General features: G+C 34.8%; 1 protein-coding gene across 4 annotated transcripts in view; it reads right to left on the bottom strand.

Moving 5' to 3' along the window:
• Positions 1-20,328, bottom strand: part of COG6 (component of oligomeric golgi complex 6) — a 96,591-nt gene extending 76,263 nt beyond the window's left edge. For 3 of the 4 annotated variants that reach the window (XM_024348531.3, XM_016925220.4, XM_054665221.2), the window contains exons 1-4: positions 20,063-20,306; positions 16,441-16,584; positions 15,063-15,134; positions 10,784-10,842 (exon numbers count right to left, since the gene is read on the bottom strand). In XM_024348531.3, the coding sequence (XP_024204299.2) occupies positions 10,784-10,842; positions 15,063-15,134; positions 16,441-16,584; positions 20,063-20,215 (428 nt within the window). In that variant the 5' untranslated portion in view covers positions 20,216-20,306. Of the gene's footprint in view, positions 1-10,783; positions 10,843-15,062; positions 15,135-16,440; positions 16,585-20,062 lie in introns of all 4 variants that reach the window. The other variant, XM_509639.8, reaches the window with a different exon arrangement.
• Positions 20,329-24,986: the final 4,658 nt, after the last annotated feature.

The following is a 24,986-nucleotide window of genomic DNA, read 5'->3' as shown; positions in this document are numbered from 1 at the left end:
ATTATAAATTAAAAATGAATTTTTAAAAGCTTAAAGAGTTACCTTAACAGGTTTTGTTTTATATTTTTAAAAGTTCCAGTCATTATCATTAAGAATTTAAAGTAATTATAAAATTTCATCAAATTCCTTGAGACTATGCAAATTAACCATGTGAAATAAAATGTTTTTGGGAGCTTTTTTGGATCTATCTTTAGAATCAATTTATTAGGCACAAAGGAAAATTTGTCTCTTTAGTTTATAGTTTCATTTTGTTGTAACCAAAACAAATGCTACCCACCTTGATCATACCCCTTAATCATTACAATTCATTCCAAATAATGTGGATCTAAAAATCAATCATGAGATAAAGACTGAAACACAGGCTCTATATATAGCTACAAAAGAGATGGTGCAAAAATATTTTTATAATGGGCACAGTACTAAAACAAGAGTTTAATATATCAAGATGGTAACTTTAAAAGTAGTGACAATAAATTCTAATATATTTTTTATTATCATATTACTCTAGTTTTACCACATGTATTCTTTCCAGGTAAATTTTCACAACCATTCTGATAGGAAGTTATTGTTAGATGGTCCAGTGATTTGGTTTGGGAATATTCACTCATTCAAATAACATTATTGGAGACTTACAATGTATAAGGCCTATGCCAGAGACGAGTGTGATAAAAGGCACTTATGACACAGACCTTGTCCTTACTTTACATCAACATATGAAACTTTTAGAGGGCTTTCAATATCTAAGTAAAAAGTATAGGAATAAATATTAACATAACATATAAATTATAACTTCTAGTGTATTTAAGATTATGTTTGTGCAATCACTGTATATTATATAAATAAATAATATGTGAAATATACACTATGGAAAAATACGTAATAGATCAAACTGAGGTAGATCTATATGTACTAACAAAATGATCCATAAGGCATTTTATAGGTATAAAAAGTTGCGAGAAAGTATGTATAGGAATCCCCACTTATTTTTAAGAAGTAATTACAATGGTCCCCCCTTATCCTCGGGGGATATAGTCCAAGACCTTCCAGTGGATGCCTGAAACTGCTGACAGTACCAAATCCTACATGTACTGTTTTTCAATCTGATAACTGAGACGGCTACTAAGTGACTACTGAGTGGTGGTGTATATAGCATCACACATTAGAAAAAGGGATGACTGATGTCCCACCAAAGTGGGAGCCAACCACTGGAGATTTCATCATGCTACTCAAAATGGTACATAATTTAAAGCTTACAAATTGCTTATTTCTGAAATTTTCCATTTATTACTTTCAGACTGCAGTTGACCATAAGTAATGGAAACCACACAAAGCAAAACCATAGACAAGGTTGGGAATTACTGTATATAAACACATGTACATCAATTTTCAGTATGTCCAGTCATATACTGCCTAAGTATTTCAAATAAACGGACTACTTAATTTTCATGATTCCTTCAAATCAGCCCAGAACATGATTTATGAATCCTGTGGTACTTTTCTTTTTCTTGAAAACTTATCTCTGTCATATCTTAATTCTACCTCTAGGTTCACCTACACCAAATAATTTCGAAATAATTTTTTAAATGGACATAAGATATAAACCAAAACAAAAAAAGTAAAGAAATATAAATGGCAAAACAAAATGAGAAACATGTCGATTCATCACTATTCGATGATATGTAAATTAAATGGTGTGATACCGGGGCCTGTCGTGGGGTAGGGGGAGGGGGGAGGGATAGCATTTGGAGATATACCTAATGTAAATGACGAGTTAATGGGTGCAGCACACCAATATGGCACGTGTATACATATGTAACAAACCTGCACGTTGTACACATGTACCCTAGAACTTAAAGTATAATTTTAAAAAAATTAAAAATAAAAATAAAAAATAAAATGGTGTGATAATATTTTTCATCTACATTGGCAAAGTTTTTAAAGATGATATCTAATGCTGATAAGGGTTTAATAAAATAGACAGAATGGAAGTAGAAATTGTGATAATCTTTTTTGAGAAAAATTTAGGCATTATATTTCAGGACACTTCCAAAAATGATCCTCTTGATATAAAAAATCATAGGAAAATGAACATAAAATATTAAGCGAAAAAAGTAAAATATTAACAATACACACACATACTCACTCTGGAAGGAAATATACCAAAATATTAATTGTGGTTCTATCTGAGTGGTAGAGTTATATATGATTTTAGTTTTCCTTAAATTTTATACAATAGATTTATATTAACATTATGTCAAAAAAATTTAAGAAAGAAAAGGCAGTTTTTTACACTTAAAAGATTCCTTTTACCTAATTCATATGATGGAAAGATAAGTGAAATAACCTGTTTGACAGGATCTTAAAGAATCTGCTTATCAATTACAATCCTTAAGAAAAAGCATTTCTATAATTTTTTTTGGTTCTAAAATAGAAAAAAAGAAGAAACTTTTCATTTTAAGTTTTTATAAAGTATCAAACTGAAAGTTAAACGTTTTTGAAAGACTGGTTAAAACTCAATAGAGATAAAATCCTGTAATGAGGTTGTTTTCTTGTCAGCATTTCCAGTATCATGCCATGATTTTAAAACCTGATAAATTTCTAAATTTTTATCTTAGTATTTTAAAACAAATAGATAAAATAACTTCAATACAAAAATATATTGAAAAATAAAGCACATACAAATGACAAAAAAGATAAAGCGAGCTACATCAAAATTTAAAATGTGCTATAAATGATATCACGAATGTGAAGATAACCCAAAAAATGGGAGAAAATGGCTGCAAATAATGTATCTGTTAACAAACCTATATCCAGAACATATAAAGAACTTTTACAACCAATAAATAAAAACACAAATAACCTAAATTAAAAAATGGGTAAAGGACGTAAATAGACATTTCTCCAAAGAAAATATACAAATACCAATAAGCAAAAAAAAGATGCTTGACATCATTAGTCATTAGGAAAATGCAAATCTAAACCACAATGAGTAGTACTTCACACCCAGTAGCATGGCTATCATCAAAATGACAGATTAAAAACAAAGATGTACAGAAACTGGAATCCTCATATGCTGCTTTTGGAAATGTAATACTGTGCAGCTTCTTTGGAAAACAGTGTGGCAGTTCCTCAAACACTTAAAGAGTTATCATATATGATTCAGCAATTCTACCCCTAAATATATACCTAAGAGGAATAAAACATGCCCACACAAAAACTTGTAAACAAATATTTACAGCCAGCATTATTTGCAATAGTCAAATAGTGGAAATAACCCAAATGTCTATCAACAAGTGAGCGGGTGAACAAAATGTGGTGTTGCTATACAATGGAATACTATTCAGCCATAAAAAAGGTTAAAGTAACATGGATGAATCTTAAAAGTATTTATCTATGTGGAAAAAGCTAGTCAAACAGGGCCACATATTGTATGATCTTATTTGCATGAAAGATTCAGAATAGGCAAATTTAGAGAGGCAGAAAGTAGGTTAATGGTTCACTAAGGCTGGATAACTACTAATGGTCAGGAGTTTTCTTTCTGGGATGGTGAAAATGTTGTAATTCAGATCATAATGATGATTGTACAACTCTGAATATACTAAAACCAATAAACTATATACTTTAATTTTATGATATGTGAATATCTCAACAAAGATGTTTTTATAATAAACAAAAAAGGATCTACCTTTTGAATTACAATTACATGTATTATTATAACTGTACAAAATACAGCTTAAAAGGCATCTAATACATTCTTCCAGCTTGATACTTTCCACTCTTTAATAACATTTAGTTAAGTATATATGCACACTTGCTATTACTCTTATAAAGTAAGAGTCTCAAATATTAACAGGCAATGTCAGCTGTAACTATTTAAAATGTTAAAGTAACCATGTAGACATATTCAGTTGAAAAGTTTTCTGTGTAGAAAGGAGTGGGTACAAAGAGCATTAATACACTGCCTTTGCTATCCAGTTAAAATAGTCAAAGACCATAACGTCCAGCACTGTTGAGAAATCATAGGGCAGAAAATAAGTGCTAGAAGAATAATGTGTTGTGGGAGTACAAAGAAGGAACTAATTAATTTTTTTTCTGGTGACTGAGTAAAGGTTCCTGGCTGAACATGGAAAATATATAATAAAACTGTAAAGTACAAAGGTGAAATAAATTTCCTATAAGCTGAAGTATTTTTTAAAGTAAGCAAGACTTTCTTTGAAACATATATATGTACATACATATATACATTCTCAAGGAACATGTACATGCATGTGTGACACAAACATACACATACATGATAGCCTAAAATTCTTAAGTTTTGTAAAATATTTTGAAATATATGATGGGCATAAACAACAGGGAACCTCAAAGGACAAATGAGTTTTCAACAAATTAATTTTGGGAAATGGAATTCCAGGTAGAATGAATAAGAATATAGAAAAACTCTACCTGGTTGATAAATGTAGTTAAATCAGGAAATAAACAGCAATAGCCACTTTAAATGAAGCGTGCCCACAAAAAAAAAAGGAAGGAAAAAAAAAGCTCTTTTGTATTGGTGGGGAAAAAATGTTAGGCAAAAAAAAGCTCTTTTTCATTGGTGGGGAAAATTTGATCAGACAAAATTTTCATTTAAAAAAATCCATATCATCTCCAAACCCAACTTTTAAAATACTTAAACCAAAGATTATTTCTAAATTTTTCCTCATACTATTTCCCTTACAGCATGATCATAATCACAAGAAATGGATAAGCCATACTGTGCCTTACCCCCAAATTTTCATTTCCAGTCCAATATGTGTGACTGAAATAAAGTTGTTATAGCTTATCTCAGTCAGGCTCCTGCATGTCACTGGCAATATTTCCTTTTGGATAGCTGCTACTATGTACAAATGAGACAGGAAGAAAGAAGAAAGGAGATGTGATGCTCCCCTGTTTTCCCCTAACCTTTTATTAGGTAATGAAAGAAAATGTGCCACATACGCTTCTGTAATATACTTTTACATGCAATATAAAACCATTTATGCAAGATAAAGTTTTATATTTTTATGCTACCAATTTCAAAACCTGAGTTAAAGTAGTTTACAATGCAATAAAAATAAATTAAAACTATTAAAAACTAAAATAGTAAGAAATAAAGGGAAAGGCTGAGAAAGTAAATCATACATCTGAGGAAAGCTATTGCAATTAAGCACAAAATAGCTCTAAGCTTCCTAGATGACAGAGCAAAAATAGAAATAAGATGAGTGACATAGATTTCTTTGTCCAATAAAACGGGAGGACTAGGGAGGGGCAACAGTCTTTAATGTATGCCATGCAGTGTGTTCAGCAACTTACGTAAATAATTTAGTTATCTCAAAAACCCCATGACATAGATATTTTCCCCTTCCTTCTTTCAGACATAGAAACTTAGGTTAAGGGAGGTTAAGAAATAACTGTACAAAATCAAAAATCTAATAATCTCTTACCCAAGGTTTCGATTAAGATTCAGGTTTTTGTCTTAAGTCCTATATTCTTTCCATTTTAACATACTGAACTTAAAAAAATACACACACATAAACATTCTCCAGAGATTATTTTTCTGAGTCCAGAGAGAATTCTGGCCTTTATAAGAGATAATAAAAATATAATAGTGATTTTAGTGGTATTTAAAAAATACAAAGGTATGTTCATGTACATATAGTCTTTCCTGATTATCAGTGAAGCCCATCGTCTGACTACCAATGAACTATTAAGGGGAAATGCTAACCTGCAGTCCTGTGAATAAAATTCTACATTAAGCTTTATCTATTAGAGCATCTCAGCTGTCCTGACGACTGACTTCCTTCTCACTCAGTTGGAAAAATATTCATATCATTCATACATTTGTCTGAATAAAAGTATCGTATTATTCAAATAATCCCATATAGAAATAGATTTCTATTTCTAAAGCTAACTGCTTGTTTAACAAAGTTTCTTGTTAAAAAGATATTTTAAAATGAAAAAACAACTCCCTGCCAGCCCCCAGAGACCTGTTATCATAATTTCTGCCTTGCAATTTTCCTAAAATACATTCACACAAACGTTCACTTGGCACATCATATCTATAGCTCTTGGGATACCAGAATGTCATAAATTTTCACTTCCCAAAAGCATATCAGGCCAAAACACTTCCACAGGCTTACTAAAATAATAAACATAAACCTTGCTTAAATAGTTTTGAGAATACATGAACAGAAGCACAATGTTCTAATATTGTCTCCTATATACATTATTTAGAGCCCCATATTACAAGCTCCAATACAATGCTTATTTTTCAGTTTTATGTTCCTTTCCTAACATTATAGTTGCTTTCCATATTCATTTACTCAAAAATTATTTATTGAATCTGTGAAATAGCAGGCACTGCAAATACAAAAAGGAGAATAAGAAATTGTCATTTTTCTCAAGGAGCTCACAGTTTAGGAGAAACAGAGACAATCAAATCAACGATTAGTTGCAAACAACTGTAATACCTATTACACTAAAAATTAAAACAAAAAGATTTAACTGAGAACAGGAAAAGTTTAAAAAGGCTTTGCATACAGGATTATTGATCTGTTATCCTCTTAGTTTTAATCACAATTTTCAATTAAAGTAATGCTTGTTTTTGTGTTCAGCATTAACTTAGAGAAAAATTAATGTCAAGGTCTCTAACAGGGAATGTGTTTTTCTAGGAAACTTTTCTTTCAAAAGAACTGTTATAAAATGCAATCTAATTTTATGGTGAAGGCACAGGCTTAATTCTGATAAAGAAATTTAACACTGCCTTTCCTCACAGAGCTGGCTGCTTTGCAGAGTCAACCATCTCCCACATGGGCTTAGTCTGCAACTTTTCTCACGCTGTCCACCCACCAACAGGACACTATTTGTGGTGATGGAACTGTACTATATCGTGACTATGGTGGCGCATTCAGAAATCTACAAATGATAAAATGTATAAAAATAAATACACCAATGAGTAAAACTGCAAAATCTGAATAAGACAGGTAGATAGTATCAAGGTCATTATCCTAGTTGTGGTACCATACTATAGTTCTGTAAAATGTTACCTTTGGCAGAAACAAGGTAAAGGTTACCTTGGATCTCTGTATTGTTTCTTTCCTTTTCTTTTTTTTTTTTTTTTTTTTTGAGACGGAGTCTCGCTCTGTCGCCCAGGCTGGAGTGCAGTGGCGCGATCTCAGCTCACTGCAAGCTCTGCCTCCCTGGTTCATGCCATTCTCCTGCCTCAGCCTCCCGAGTAGCTGGGACTACAGGTGCCCGCCACCACGCCCGGCTAATTTTTTGTATTTTTAATAGAGATGGGGTTTCACCGCATTAGCCAGGATGGTCTCGATCTCCTGACCTCGTGATCCGCCCACCTCGGCCTCCCAAAGTGCTGGGATTACAGGTGTGAGCTACGGCGCCTGGCCTTGTTTCTTACAACTGCATGTGAATCTATAATTATCTCAAAATATACAGTTTAACATTTAAAAAGTTAAAATGTTTTTTCAAAGTTTACCAGTTAGGAGATGAGAGAATTAAGGTAGGGGAGAGGGACATTCCACAAAAAATTAAAAATATGAGTAATATTTTGTCTAAGGCCAGGTGTTTCAAATTATAGTCTCTGGACCACTGCATAAAAATACCTGGGATATTGTTAAAAGGGCCGAATCCTGAGCCCAAATCAAGATTTACTGAGTCATTAATCAAAAAAACACAGTTGCTTACTTTTTTCAGTCAGATTCTCTGAGGATGGAGGCCAAAACTTGCCATTTTATCAAGCTCCTTGGTGGCTCTTATGTTTACTGTGATAAGGTGTGGATACATGAATCGTAATGTAAAAGACCAGAAAGGAAAACTGAAATAAAAGATGGCTCCAATGACACCTAACATAAGACTAAATATTTCCAGTGATTTTTAAAAAAAAGCTTTGAAGAACTAATTGTTCAAATTGTAAGGGATAGAAAATTCTTGCTTATCGTTAAGTCAAAATTTGCCTAAATTTCTCCTTTAAAACTCAGTTCCAAACTCAGCAGCAATATATAATAAAATTTAGCCTTTTTTAAAACAGGAAAGATCATCAAATATTTGAAGACAGCCATCATGTCCCTCTTAGTCCTATACTTCTAAATAAACAATTCTGTTTTTTTCAACCCTACATCATTTTTGAGACCCTTTATCATCCTATTCACCTATTGCCCAGCCCCACTTTTTCTTAAAAGCTTGATTCTGTTGATACCTTACACTTAACATTCCATACTTTGTGTCATTCACAATTTTCCAAGTAAGTTGTCTATATGTACACTAAAGTCTTTGATTAAATGTTAAACACAAAAGGATTGGATTGAAGGTGCTCTGAAAAGTACTAGAAAACTGACTTATAGGTCAACATCAAGTAATTAACCACCAATGTGGGGGATATGATCATTTATCCAGCTATAAAATAGAGAATGACAATATCAACAAGATAAAAGGGAATTTAAGGCCAGACTTCCTAAATTTAATTTCTATCCAGGCAATTTGCAATTCTATAAATCTGAGGACAACATCAACTTGCTCTCATTTTGGCTTGTAGAAAACACACAATGGGTAAAAGTGGATTTTTAGTGAAAGAGAAGGTAGTTAGTAAACAAAAAGGGGATTAAATGCATGAAATTATGATTAAGCTTTTATAAAGCTTTGATACTTAGTTGTTTTTAAAGATTTTTCTCTGGCATGAGGAATAAAATCAAAAGACTATTTTATTTGGTATTCTACCTTTCAACTAGTCTTAAAATTGTGCAATATTTTTATATTTTCCTGCTGTCAAACTCTTTTTTCAAACAAAATCTTACATGGAATCCTAATATATTAAACAAGTAAAAGTGAAACTGCTCTCACTAAAATTAGGGTGAGAGAATCTGACCTCCAAAACTCCATTATCCTTCTACATCTTGCAAAGAAACCCTGAGGTTCAATGAACTATGGTTTGAAAGCCACAGGTCTAAGATAAGGTACATGTTCCAATATCCAATAATGTACTTCCTATACGTGTAAAGAAAATGTTTTCTTTGTTTTGTGCTATTAAAGATAGTATTTTTTAGATGATATTGGTACATATATTTTATTTTGCTAATTTTGTCACATTTTCTCAATGTTTTTATAAGACAGAAAAGTAAGTTACATTGGTTACCATTTTAACTGCAATGGATCATTCCAGTTGATCTCTGAGTCCTTTGTAGCCCTAAGACCCATGATATCCTTTTACACAAGTAACTTTACACCTCTGCACTCTTTATAATTTCCCATTCATCAATCTTAGTCTGAAGAGAATTGTGTTAAGAAGGATTAAGGGCTCAAAATAAAAGAATGTCGAGATCAGTGGATGTAAAACTAAGGAGTTGGGGGTCATGTACTTGCCATTTTTGGTCTAGGGCAGTGTTTTTCAAACTCTTGATTATGACCCATAATATTAAACCATTTAAAACCATTACCGAAACTGAAAGAAAGGCTTCACAAAATAATATTCACTCCAACTATTTTTACTTATTTATTTTTTAGAGACAGGATCTCCTTCTGTCACCCAGGCTGGAGTGCAGTGGCACTATCATAGCCCACTGCAACCTTGAACTCCTGGGCTCAAATGATCTTCCCACCTCAACCTCCAGAATAGCTGGGACTTCAGGTGTGCACCACCATGCCCAGCTACCCAAACTATTTTCTATTTTATTTTATTCTAATTTATTTTTTAAGGCTAGCTATGATCGATTTAAATAGTAGTAATGATTGATAAATCATAATTTACAACCCATTGATCTTGACCTGAACTACAAAAAAACACTAGTTGGATCAGAAGTCACAGACTTTTTCTGTAAAAATCTTGATAGTACATATTTTAGGCTTTGTAGGCCACATATGGTCTCTGTTGTAACCACACGACTCTACTGCAGTAGGGTAAAAGCAGCCATAGACAGTATGTAAACACAACCATAGCTGTGTTCCAATAAAGCTGCATTTACAAAAGCAGGTGTTGAGCTGGATTTGGCCTGTGGCCATAGTTTGATGACCTGTGGTCTATACTATAGTATACTGACCTACCCCAAAATCAGCAGTTAAAGTGGTAATATCTCCATATTACTGATGAAATACCTAGAATACTAAAAGGTTTAAGTGATGTACCAAACTACTGAGCAGGAGACAAGTATACTGCATCATAATATAATGCTTCTCCCCCTCTATACTACTCCACACATGAGAGATGCAGTTAATGAGTTTTAGCATAATTGCTATGAGTTTTAGCAATACTGAACACAACACATTACACAAATCCAGATTGTACTCACCTTTATTCACTCACTCACTCATTCATTCAATCAATCAACCAATAGTATACCTATTGTATAAACTACAAGGAGAATTTATACAATTAACTCTTAATTATACCAGAGAGGATATATCATAGCTTAAAAATAAAAGACAATGATTGTGAAAAAAAAGTAATAAAACTATTAAAAAGCTGAAAACATTTACATTTTAAAAAGCATCATTTCTGAACTCCACAGCAAACAATAACGATACATCATCACCTCTCTTCCAAAGAAGGAATAATCTCTCAACCTCAATGTCAAGTTTAATGCTCCTAAACTACTGTCTTTATGCTTAAGTTACTATTGGGTAATATAATAGTTTAGGACCTTATGAACCATGTTTTTTATTATTCTGCTTTAATTCTGATTTGGAGTTATATATAATTTTCTTTGACTCCAATCTCCAAATTATTGAAAAGGTGGTTGTATGAAGAAAAACTTACCTTTCAGATTGAAGCTTAGTGGTTTTTACTATTAAATCTTGAGTCTGTTCCTTTGCTGCCTAAAATTATAAACATATCTAATATAAGTAAATTCCAATTTTATTATATTTCAGAAAACAAATACTACCACTTACTGAAATTTAGACTTAAAACAAATGAGATCACTCTATGGAACTCAAAAGCACAATAAAATGAAATACGTAGATGTTTCAAGGCTCATCCACTGGAGGAACACACTCAGTTCTTAATATACACATAATGCTAAGGCTTACAAGAAAGAAAAAGGTATCCAGATACTGATGAAGGAACTTAATAGTTCATGATGCTTTTTAGTGCAACAGAAGCACTGGAAAAACAAGTTAAAAATGAAGAACATGACTTCAGGTATGGACATGTTGAACTGAGATACCATGCAACCTTTACATGGGGTTGTTAACTAAGTCACTGAAATGCTAGTGTGGAGCTCAGTAGAAATGTGTAAGATGGAGGTAAAAGTTTGAAAGTTGTAATATACAAACTACCTGCCATATAAGTTTTTGGTGAGGATCAGAGCTAGCCCCATCTAAAGGACACAAGGCTGTTCCTAATCAACTTTCATTCTAAGCAATTCTCCCTTCCCTAAGCCAGAGTTGAAAGGATCAAAAGTGAAAAGTCAATTAAAAAAGCATCTTATCCAAGATTAGAAAACATTCATGAAGTGGCTTTAAACAAAACACAATGAGATTCTCTCCCAAATATCTGAACTAGGGAATATTTACAAAAATAAGGCAATAAACAATAAGAAGAGAAGCAAGTAGTCATGAGGCACGTAGAGAAATAGGGTCTGTGCCTTGAAGAAATATTAAATGAGCCAGAAAGATGCATAAATTAAGTCATTAGTAAAGCGGAGAAAAACACATAAAATAGAAGGTGAGTCAGTCTGTTAAAGAGAAAATACCAGAGCAAACACCTGAAGACACTGGGTCATTTTCATGTTGGAATACCACAATAAAGAGTCAAGCTTCTGCTACTGCGGTTTCTTTCTAGAGCTGCCTTAGACCTAGACACCTCCAGTTCTGGGTTTTAGAGGCCTAATCCTCTACAAACTCAGTTTTCAGACTGTGAGGGAAATTCTCTGTCTTATTGCTTTCTAGGTATCCTGTCAATAACAGAGCCTGATTGCCACCTCAAATGAAGCTATTTTGAGTGTATGTTCCCAGGAAATAGATTTTTTAAGAAAACGATTTGAACCTAGATAATTTTGCATATCCCTTATCTTTTTTTTTTTTTTTTAAAGAGGCAGGGTCTCACTCTGTCACCCAGCCTGGAGTATGGTAGTGCAATCTTGAGTCACTGCAGCCTTGACCTCCTGGGCCCGAGCAATCCTCCCACCTAAGCCTCTAGAATAGCTGGGACTATAGGCATGTGCCACCATGCCTGGCTAACTTATTAAAAGTTTTTGGTAGAGATGGGGTCTTGCTATGTTGCCCAGGCTGGTCACAAAGGATCATTCTGCCTCAGCCTCCCAAAATGCTGAGATTACAGGTGTGAGCCACCACGCCCAGCCATTTCACTGACTTTTAAGGAATGGAGCTCAACATGATAGCTCCCAAAATATTCTTTTAGAATTATTAGACTGCCAATAAGTTCTTCAAATGCTCATACTTCTTAAACGCTAAAGTTCCATTTCCACCCTTGTACAGTCTTGCCTTGTGCAATTTTTAAAATATAGTATCCCCTCAAGTCAAAGATATGTTTACATTTAATATTTCTGAAAAAAAGAATGCTTCACAAAATCAACATCAAAAAACCTTTACTAGCTTTTTAGGCTAGTCGTTATTGAGGGTGCACCTTACAATCAACACCATTTATTAATCAATGAAATATGATAATTTAGCACAATGTTATATAATAAGAATTTGCAAATATTTTTTGCATATTTCCTGATTTTTTCATTTATAAACTATGGTAAGAATTCCAAAGTAATATTTAATAATATTAATGAAGATTAACCTCAATCTCCATTTATCTTAAATGTCAAAGATGATTATTTTTGAGTTAATAATAAACATATGCATCTAAATGCATGTTTATTATTTAAACATATGCAAGGAAAACCACAAAGGAATAAATATTAACATATATAAAATGACTGATTACATTTTTAAATGTTTTCTAATAATTTCTAAAAGGTACCATAGTCAAAGCATTTCAGAAAATATTAAATAATTAAATGAATCATTATAACAACATTCTATAAGAAAAAGGGAAAGTGAGGATACTCTAAGAAACACTTTTCTTTATGAATAACTTAAAAACATTAGAGTTGATATTATGAATGTATACTATTAGAATTCCAATAGCGCTATATCCAAATAAATTAGCTTTAAGCAAAATTTTAAGGAATAAACAAAACTTTCAAAATCATGGACCTCCTACTATTAGAAATGATATGTGGATCAAAAACAAATGTAAACAATAGGCAGTATCAAATATTTTTAAATATTCAATCAGAAAGCTATGAGGCAATCTTTTATATGTGATAAAAATGTTCTGTATCTTGATTATAGTTGTTGTTTCACAGGCATATAAAAATGTCAAGCCTATCAATTTGAACACTTTGAATGGATGCAGTTTATTACCATTCATAAATTATTCCTCAATAAAGTTGATCTGAATAAAGAAAGAAAATAGGCCCATGCCACTGTAGAAGAAAAAATAGGATGTGAGGTGGGTGCAAAGAAAATATAAAGGACTGGCCGGGCATGGTGGCTCATGTCTGTAATCCCAGCACTTTGGAAGGCCGAGGTAGGTGGATCACTTGAGGTCAGGAGTTCGAGACCACCCTGGACAACCTGGCGAAATCCTGTGTCTACTAAAAACACAAAAATCAGCCAGGCATGGTGTCAGGCACCTGTAATCCTAGCTACTTGGGAGGCTGAGGCAGAATTGTTTGAACTCAGAAGGTGGAAGTTGCTGTGAGCCGAGATCACGCCACTAAGGATACAGCGAGACTCTGTCTCAAAAAAAAAAAAAAAATACAAAGGACAAAACAGAAAGAGACACTTTGGTTGTAATTTAAAATATTTATAAACTGTTTGAAAAATAGCACAAATAAAAATACTATGATCTTTTTATATTTAAATCTCTCTATGATGAAAAGTATAAAAACATAATTAAGGATACAAATTAAAAAATAAGAGATACTATCACTAAAGATCAGAAACTGAGTAGTCTAATATAACAAAGCATAATGTTATTTAAAAAACACAAAAGTACAATATAGAAAACCTTATAAAGTATAATTTGAGAAAAGGCATTACGTCATGGAAGCTAAAAGAGGAGAAAAGGAAATAAAGTTAAAGAAAAAGAAGGGTCAAACAAAATGAACCACTGAGGAATAAAGTAAATATATGCCAAAAATGTGAAATGGCCATTAATAATTAGTATATATTATATAATTATTTAAATATTGTCAAATTAACAAATATCGAAATATTGGACTAAGAGACAATAAACATGCCAATAATATCTGATAGATTAGTAAGAATATCAAAATTTAGACAAGACCAGAAAAGATAAAATTTTAGAGAAACAAGAAATTAACTCGTCCTGCAAACTGACGATGCAAGTAGCCTGTGATTAATCTGTAGAATATGCATTAATGATTCTTCCTAGAATCACTGTTGATGTCAATCGTTCCAAGAGACACTTAGAGATATAAGTTCGCTGTTAAAATGTGAAGGCAGTAGACATAATCATGATTGGCCCTTAGGAGGAAACCGTTCTATGTACTATTCCAAAATTAGATGAATGAGGTTAATTAAGTCAAATGCTGATTCTGCTACCAAACTATAAGTTTAGGATTGCTTTCATTAAAAGACCTAAAAGTATACATATTTTCCCAGAATTTTTTAAGGTTATGCATAAATCAGAATTAAGCTAGGTCTTTATCAGGCACAACTTTAGTGTGAAATTATTCCTAAGGCTTCTTACTAAAAAAAATCATTACTCCTAGATTTCTAGAATATTACGGAATTGAAAGGTTTATCAAAATTCTACGTAGTTAGCTCTGTACTGGCTAGACCAAAATATAAATGCTCTAAAGTTAATTGAACAATATTAATAAATCATTATCCAAAGAAACACAAAGATAGCTACAATTTTTAAAAATAAGGATTATATTTATACCCAAATTTCCTACAGGGCATTATGGATTAGATATCTACACATTTTGTCAATAATAATTTTTGAAAGTTTATAGCAGGAACTATGCCAAAATCTAGCCATTATATAATACCTGTAGGCGACTTGTCATATCTTGACAACAGTTGCTCATTGCTTGAACATCTTCGCTTATGCTTTCAAGTTCCTGAAAAGAAGAAAAGTAACATCAAACATCATATATACAGCAAGAAGAAGATTCTCTTCTGTTAGCTAAATCCTTATTTTAGTTACATAATTTTTTATTTTTTTGGTCAAGGCATGATAAGAGATCCCATATTTAAAATTGGAAATGATTAAAAAGAATAACATCTAGTGTTAGAAAAAATGTAAAGAAAATAGTCCATTCCTTTTAGAGAATATGACCGCAGGAAAACAGCAAATGCTTTATAAAACTGAATATCCCTTTATTGCTAGTGTTATTCAATTGCAGTTACTCTTATTGATGTTCAAATAGTCTTATGTTTGGCCAGTAGAAGAATCCTCTTCACATTAGCTCCAAAGTCCTTTTGACATGTATCCAATAGTCTCAGATAGCATCTTTGCTTTCTGATACTGGTAAGATTGTTCCTTTTAGTAGGAAATGATGTTTAAAAGAGCCAGGCATGGTGGCAGGCACCTGTAGTCCCAGTTACTTGGGAGACTGAGGTGGGAGAATTGCGTGAGCCCAGGAGTTCGATGCTGTAGTGTACTATGATCATACCTGGGAACAGCCACTACACTCCAGCCCAGGCAACATAGCAAGAGTCCATCTCTAATGTAATTTTTTTTAAAAAAATCCTTTCCAAATTATTAGTCTTCAGTCAATAAAAACCTACCAAGGTGTCAAAAACAACCTATTTTTATTGAACACTCATTGAAACCATTTGCAACACTTCCATAACTCACATAGAAATATATTAGTATTACAATGTATTAAAACAGCTAATAAAATATTACATAATAAAGATATAATAACATAAATAAAATTTATTTTCACTCTGTGGTGAGTGGACTACACTCTCAAGTATGATGAATCATTATTAATACATTGAAGTTACTGATCTTAATCTGAAATTTTCATATTTTAGGATATAGTAAAAGTAACTCAATTCTAATTAATCTCCAGTAGAGAAGTTGTTATCCAAGAGAGGTTTATGCAATGAGGGGATATTTCTATTGGAAAGCCATTCAGGGAAATGTTAATTTTTTTGTTAAAAAAGCTAAAATTCCTAAGATAATCTTCTAGAACAATGTTAACTTTCTAAGAATTAATATTTGTGGAAGTCACAGATTCATAAATCACATTAATACAAATAAAGATCTAGATGCAGCAAGAGAAATTAGCTAAGCTTTCTATTTGGGCATAGTATACAAATAGCAAATATATCAACCTAATTCAAAAAAATACTTAGCACAGAGCCAGGCATAATAGTAAGTTCTCAATATATGCTAAATGAAAAGAGTTTACATACCTCCTTCACTTCCTTGAAAATGCTTACAAATTCTTCATTGATGGCTAAACTTTTACGTTCAATATCTCCACGTAAATTTCTTCGAGTCCGCAGACTATTTTCAACAAAAAAGGTTGAAAGTGCCTTGAGAGCTTCTAACATCTCCTATACAATTGGTAACAGAAGACAGTTACTGGAACTAATTTTTAAATGGTTTCAAATCTCAAGACAAAATGTAATGAAATCATTTTCAAATGATTTGTTTTCATTAACCAATCCAAAAAATATTGAATGACCTTCAAATTACTGAAGCATGCTTATTTCCAGAACACAATAAGGGTATACTTACTTGTGTATAGTGTTATATATACAAGATTATTCACTGCAGAATTGTTGGGAATTGCAAAGACTAGAAATAATATAAATGTCCATCTAAAAGGGATTGGTTAAATAAATTATGATATACCCATTTACAAAAAAAAATCTTTATGCACTTACGTAGTATAAGCTTTGAGATATGTTAAGTGAAACATCAAGGCATAGAAACAGTTGTAATACCAACAGTTAAAAACTTAAAAGGAATATATACATGCATACTTACTTGTGTATACCTAGTTGACACATATATAATGTGCACATTAACTATCTCTGGAATGATCTATTTAAGAATAAGTACTGGAATCCTCCAGGCTAGAAACTGAATAACTGGAAGTAGAACTTGGAGAAACTTAAAGGGGAAGGCCTCTCTGAGGTGACTTTGAACTGAGGCCTCAGTGTAGGCAACAGCCAGTCATGGGGACAAAGCCTTCTACAGACAGAGCAAACAATGAGTACAAAGACCCTAAAGTGGTAGAAGGAAGGCCACTATGACTGAAGTTACGAGAAATTATTACGATTTTAGGCAGGGGAGTAATGTAATACGATTTATATCTATAAAAGTTTATTCCAACTTTGTAAGGAAAATGAATGGTAAAGGGGTACAAGAAAGGAGGTAGGTAAGAGAAAAAACTAAAATAATCCAAGTATGGTTTGATAGTGGCTTAGACCAAGATGGCAGTAGTACAAATGAAAAAGAGATATTCCAAAACATGGCACGGTGGCTTACACCTGTAATCCCAGCAGTTTGGGAGGTCAAGTTGGGAGGATAGTTTGATGCCAGTTCAAGACCAGCCTGTATAACATAGTAAGACCCCTATCTCTACAAAAAAATCAAAAAATTAGCCAGGTATGGTGGCATGTGCCTGTAGACCCAGCTACCTGGGAGGCTGTGGCAGGAGGATCGCTTGAGCCAGCAAGATCAAGGCTACAGTAAGGCCATGTTCTCTCCATTGGACTCCAGCCTGGGCGACAGAGTGAGACTTGGTCTCAAAAAAAAAAAAAAGATATTCCAAAAATATTTTTCAAAGTAGAACCTATAAGATATGTTTGTGGATTTGACAGGAGATGTAAAAAAAAAAAAAAAGTGACAAGAATCCAAAATTATTCATATGCTTCTTGTTTGACTGGGTAAATGGTGATGTTCTTTAGTGACAGCGGAAGCAGTTTAGGGAAAAATCAAGAGTTCCGCCCATGTTAAGTTCTATGACGTCAATCAGTATCCAATTGGAGGTATAGTATAGACAACTAATTCTACAAATCTGGAGCTCAGTAGATGTCAGAAACAGAGTTATAAATTTGAGAGTAATCATGCTTTTTGCTACTTAAAACCATGAAAGTACAAGATTTTTCTTACAGAGAGAACATGAATGGAAGAGAGAGCAGAGAACCAAGCCCAGGACATCCCCATAGTACACTAAATTCTGCAGATATACATTTCTACACCTCCACTACTGTATATTCTAGTAGGCTTACCCTTTCATGTTTCTGTTTGTTATTTTGAAATAGTGGCTGGATTGACAAAAACAGTAAAACTATTTATATAAATTCAATTTAATATTTCAGAGGAAGCAAAAATATGTTTACAACTATAAATACTTACTGTACAGAAAAAAAAAACCCATGAAGTGAAGCAGTTTCTTTAGACTATAGCCTTGAAATGTCCTAAGGTCTGGTTCAAAGAAGTAATCAGTAATGTTGAACGAATGAAATCACAGACTCAGATGCAAATTACAGTTCCACCAGTTACTAGTTATATGACAACCTAGCTGCACTCTCTCCATGCTTTATTTTCCTCATGGTAAAAAGAAGGTTATGTGGCCGGGCGCAGTGGTTCACGCCTTGTAATCCCAGCACTTTGGGAGGCTGAGGCGGGCAGATCACCTGAGGTCAGGAGTTCAAGACCAGCCTGACCAACATGGAGAAACCCCATCTCTAATAAAAATACAAAATTAGCCAGGCGTGGTGGCACATGCCTGTAATCCCAGCTACTCGGGAGGCTGAGGCAGGAGAATCGCTTGAACCCGGGAGGCAGAGGTTGCAGTGAGCCGAGACTGCGCCCATTGCACTCCAGCTTGGGCAAAAAGAGCAAAACTCTGTCCAAAAAAGAAGGCCATGTTATCTATATCAGAGCAAGTAGCAGTCTTAAATGATATAATAAATATCAATATGAGACACATTAAACACTTCATAAATTTTATGATAAAATTAATATTTGTTAAGAAAGAGTAAGTGCCAGGGTCTTTGCAAAGGACTTTACCTGGAGTCTCTCACTGAGTCCTCAAATAACAACCATGAGAAACTTAGCAGTATTCCTAATTCCTAAACAGAAGCTGAGATTAGTGAAGGGACTTACTCAAATCATGATGCACACATTTAGTGGTTCTATCTAATAAGTGGTAGCCTCCAGAGCCCTAATTTCTTATTCATTACATTGCAATGTTTTTTTTTTACATATCGGAATCAAATTGTTATCGACAGCTTATTTTCAGTTACCTACATATTCACCTATAAAACTCTCTAACTTTGACATATGTTCTTCTTTATGTTACACTGTCATGACCAATTTACCTAGCGACTCACAGAGACAGAAGAGATGGCTGGGTATGTGAGGAGCTGTAAAGTCCAACTTAAGTTTCAGGAGGTACTTGTGAGAGCATGCTGTCAGTTTATCTTCTAAAGAAATACAGCCTGAGCCCACAAATCATAGCGCTTAGCTCAACAAAAACTAGTAGATATGAGTTCATTTCAGCCACGGGCAAAGGTAGTTCTTTCGCGCTGCAAATTATTGCAATTGTTGTCACTTGTCCGTGGAAATGCACCCTTATCCCTACCACTGCTCTCTTGGTCTCCCGACCCCCATTTGCGCTACCTTATCTTGGAATCTGCTCTTTTGCATCTGTTTCATATCCAGTCTTGTGCTCTCCTCCACTCTCCCAGCTCACACAGCCAAACGCCTCCAGGGGTGTTTGGAGGACACTTCTCGAGGCGCCACCGTTCACCAATCCCATCCAGAGAGCCTTGAAGGCACCTTTTCAGGTGGAGAGAACACCCAGGAAACCCCTTCGCTTTTCCGGAGGTTGCTGGGGCTCCCCCTTCTCACCGCCCCTGGCGCCCGCAGAGCAGCGGAGCCCGCAGGTCTGGGGTCACTCGCGGCCCCTCTGCTGCCGGGACGAGGGAGACCGCGGTGGGTCCCTGACAGACGCCGCCCCTGGCCCGGCTCAGCCCCGCAGGAACCTGTGACTCCGGCCCCGTCAGCCCCGGTTACCTTGTCGTTGTCCAGCCGCGTCTCCAGGATCTTATGCAGCTTGCGCGACAGCGGGTTGCTGGTCGTCGCCGAGGTCCCGCCTGCCCCATTGTTGAGGCCGTTAGCAGCCCCGGTCGCAGACACTGCGACCACTTCCCCGCTGCCCTCTGCCATAGCGCTGCGCGTCCCGCCCCCTGCTGCCACCTCAGCCAGGCAGGGACCACGGAGGCAGCGCGAGTATTGCGCATGTGCAAATCGGCCGCGCATGCGCATCGGCCCCGGAAGTCTTCGCCGGGTAACCCTGCTTGGGCTCCCAGAAGCGTGAGGGGTGGAGAAGATGTGGGGGGCGGGACAAGACCCGCAGGTAGAAGGAGAAAATGTATAGGATTAGAGAGGACTTCGGAATTATGGATCTGCGACCTTCAGAGCTAATTAGATGACAACCAAATGTAATATGTAAAATACACCAAGACTTGTGCCTGGCATATACATTCAATATAAGTTAACTGAAAGTTTAAATTACATTTGCCTTATCTGAATTCATTTTTTTGAAAATTATTTATTGAAGGCATAGTATGTGCCAGGTACTCTGGTAGGCATTGGAGAATCTACATTGTGTGTCTGAAACAGACAAAGCTGTTAATAGATGTTATTAGGTTATGATGAGTGCTCAGGGGATGAAGTAGTACAGTGAAAGAAAATGGAGGGAAAGGCCCACTTCACTCAGGGAGGTTTGGAGAGGAGTTGACACTTAAACTGAGATTTGAAGGAGAATCAGAATGTGAGGAGAAATCATTCCCAGGCAGAAGAAAGTGTGTAAGTGTACAGGCCTGAAAACAAGATGAACTTGGCCCTGACACAAATGGACCAGAGCCCATGTAGCTGTAAAGTAATGGATAAGAAAGTAACAAGTTGAGAAAACTTCCCGGGAAACTCTGGAAAACAAACATCATTGGCTTTTTTTCTTTCTTTTCTCAGTTTTTAAAATTTGGATCAAAATAAAATCGCTGGGCTTCTGTGAATTATTTGTCAGAAACACTATTTGGCTCTTGTCATAAATTTTCCTTGTTTCATATATGTCTATGTACATAGTTATATTGTATATCAGACTTAAGGGAAAATTACCTATTACACAGGTCACATAAAGAAAGCACTGACAAAACCACTCATCTCTACTCTAATGAAGAAGAGAAGGCCCAACTATCCAAAAGAAAAAAATATACAAAAAGCAGCAATATCTAGGTATGAATTCAACAAAAAATACAGAGAACCTAGATGAAGAAAACTTTAAAATGCTACTGGGAGAACATAAAACTTAAATCAATGAAAAAATATATTGTTCTCTTCAACAGGAAGACTCAATATTGTAAGATGTCTTTTCTCTTTCACAGATAAATTTAAGTTCAGTGTAACCAAAATTAAAATATCAAAGGTTTACCTAAGGTGTATATATCCAAATGAATTTGTATATATACAAAGCAATAATATAATGTAGAGCTTGCAAATATGTACAATTAAAAGGAATGACAATGATAACATGCCAAGTCAGGAGCGGTCATGAAAAACCACATATTGTATGACTTCTTTATGTGAAATCTCCCAAATAGGTAAATCAATAGAGATAGAAAGTAGATGAGTGGTTCTGGGAAGAGGAGTGTTGGGAAGAGGGAATGGGGAGTGTCAGTTCATGGTACAGGTTAATTTTTGGGGAGATGAAAATACTCTAAAGCTAAATTGTGGTGATGGTTGCACAACTCTGTAAATATACTAAAAAACACTGAACTGTACACTTTAAATGAATGAATTGAATGGCATGCAAGTTTCATCTCAAATCTGTTTTTTAGGCCAGGTATGGTGGCTCACACCTGTATTCCCAGCACTTTGGGAGGCTTAGGCAGGGGGATCTCGAGTTCAGGAGTTAAAGACCAGCCTGGGCAACATAGCGAGACCCTGTCTCTACAAAAAAAAAAAAAAAATACGAAAACTAGTCGAGTGTGGTGGCATGCCTGTGGTCCCAGCTACTTGGAAGGTTGAGGTGGGAGTATCACTTGAGCTCAAGCCTGCGGTAAGTCATAATCATGCCACTGCCCTCTACTCTAGCCTGGGTGGTGGAGCAAGGCCCTATCTTAAAATTGAAAAAAAAAAAAATAAAGCTGTTTATTTTAAAAAGTAAATTGGAGATAAATAGACAAAATTTTTAAGTAATAAAAAATACAAATTTATATTAATTTTTTAAAACTTTATTTAGATATAATTTACAGGCCATAAACTTCACATATTAAAAGTGTAAAATATGACAGCTTTTAGTTCATTTACAGAGTTGGCAAATATCACCATCATCTAATTTTAAGACATTTTCATTACTTTAAGAAGAAAACTGTACCCACTAGCACTCCCCATTTTCCCCTCTCTACCACCCTAGGAAACCACAAATCTGCTCTCTGTCTCTATAGATATGCCAGTTTGGACATTTCATATAAACAGAATTATACAATATGTAACATTTCATGCCTGACTTCTTTCACTTAGCATAATTTTTCAAGGTTCATCTATTTTGTAGCTTGTATCAGTGTTTCATTCCCTATTATTGCCAAATAATAATCCATTATATGGATCTCCCATATTTTATTCATTCGTCAGATGGCTATTTAGGTAGTTTCAAATTTTTGGCTTTTATGAAAAATGCCTCTGTGAATTTTCATGTGAGAGTTTTTGTGTGGATATATGTTTTCACTTTCCTTAGGAAGATACCTAGGAGTAGATTGTTCTTATGGTTAACTCTATGTTTAATGTTTTGAGAAACTGTCAAATAGTTTTCCAAAGTGACTGCCCCATTTTTCATTCCCACCAGCACTGTATGAGGGGCTTCAGTATTCTTCACATCCTGACTAACACTCATTATGGTCTGTCTTTTTTATCTTATCCATCCTACTCAGTGTGATGTGATACCTCATTGAGATTTGGCTTTCCATTTCCTAGTGACTAGTGATATTGAGTTGTAAGAATTCTTTATATATTCTGGATACTAGTCCTAACAATTTATTGGAAAATATTTTTTCCTACTTTTGCTTGTCTTTTCACTTTCTCAATGGCATCCTTTGAAGCACAATCAATCTTAATTTGATGAGATACAACTTATCAATTTCCTTTTTTATTATTTGTGCTTTTGGTGCCTTATTCAAGAAATTATTACCCAACCTAGATCACAAAAATTTATTCCTGTGTTTTCTTCTATTACATTGGCACAAAAGTAATTGCAGGTTTTGCCATTGAAAGTAATGGCAAAAATCGCAATTACTTTTGCACAGGCCTAATAAAATTTTATAGTTTCAGCACTTATATTAAAGCCTATCTTGTACCTTGAGCTAATTTTTGTGTATGGATGTTAGGTAGGGATCCAGTTTTATTGTCTTAAATGTGGATATTCAGTTGTCTCCCACACCATTTGCTAAAAGGACTATTCTTTCTCCCATGTGAGCTTTTCTATAGATTGAGAAAAAGCAGATGATAAAATCCAATATCCATTCATGATTAAAGAAACAAGTAAACTCTTAGCAATTTGAATAAAAGGGGATTTCCTTAATTGGATTGAGAGTATATACAAAAAAAAAAAACCCTATGACAAACATCACACCTAAGGAAATATTTAAAACTTTCTCCTTGACATCAAGAATAAGACAAAAACTATCCACTAACACTGCTATTCAATATTTCACTAGAAGCTCAAACCAGAATAATAAACTAAGAAAAAAGTCATAAAGATTAGAGAGAATTTTTAAAATTTACACTTTTTGATAGGTGATGCAATGTGTCCCTAGATAATCCAGAAGGATCTATAGAAAAAGTGTTAGAATTAAAATAATAACCTATTTCACATATTGTTTTCCAAAACTCCAAAAAGGACAGGATCTTGGAATTCAACTAGCTTGCAAAAGAAGTTGTGTGACTCTTTAGCACCTCATTGCAAAAATGTGTTTTTATGTTGGTCAGGACTTACTTCATCAATTACCGCTGCCTGTAAAGGTGATTAAAAATCCAAAATTAAAAAAGATATGGAGCCGGGTGTGGTGGCTCATGCCTGTAATCCCAGCTACTCAGGAGGCTGAGGCAGGAGAATCGCTTGAACCTGGGAGGCAGAGGTTGCAGTGAGCCAAGATTGCACCACTGCACTCCAGCCTGGATGGTAGAGCAAGACCCCTTCTTTAAAAAAAAAAGAAGAAGAAGAAGAAAAGAAAAAGATACAGAGGCTGGGCACAGTGGTTTATACCTGTAATCCCAGCACTTTGGGAGATAGAGGCAGGAGGATCACTTGAGCCCAGGAATACGAGACTAGCCTGGGCAACATCAAGAGACCCCACTTCTACAGAAAATTTTAAAAATTAGCCAGTTGTGGTGGTGCATGTTTGTATCCCAGCTACTTGGGAGGCTGAAGTGGGAGGATCACTTGATCTCAGAAGGTTGAGGCTGCAGTGAGCCGTGATTGCACCACTGCACTCCAGCCTGGGTAACAGAGTGAGAATCTGTCACCAAAAAAAAAGAAAAAAGAAAGAGAGGGAGGGCTGGAGGCGGGTGTGGAGAAAAGAAAAGAAAGCAGGAGAGAAAAGAAGAAGGAAAGAAAAGGAGAAGGAAAGAAAGAAAATATTTGGGCTGGGCATGGTGGCTCACACCTCTAATCCTAGTACTTTTGGAGGCTGAGGCAGGCAGATAGCTTGAGCCCAGGAGTTTGAGACCAGCCTAGGCAAGAGGGAGAAACCCTGTCACTTCAAAAATACAAAAATTTCGCCAAGCGTGGTATCGCACACACCTGTAGTCTCAGCTACTCAGGAGGTTGAGGTGGGAGGATTGCTTGAGCCTGGGAGGCGGAGGTTGCAGTGAGCCGAAATCAAGCCACTGCACACCAGCCTGGTCGACAGAGTGAGACCTTATGTTTTAAAAAAAAAAATTG

Source organism: Pan troglodytes, chromosome 14, assembly GCF_028858775.2.
Source record: "Pan troglodytes isolate AG18354 chromosome 14, NHGRI_mPanTro3-v2.0_pri, whole genome shotgun sequence".
NCBI classification, from domain to species: Eukaryota; Metazoa; Chordata; class Mammalia; order Primates; family Hominidae; genus Pan; species Pan troglodytes.
The sequence above is the reverse complement of the archived record's forward strand: the minus strand, read 5'-3'. Positions and strand labels throughout refer to the sequence as shown.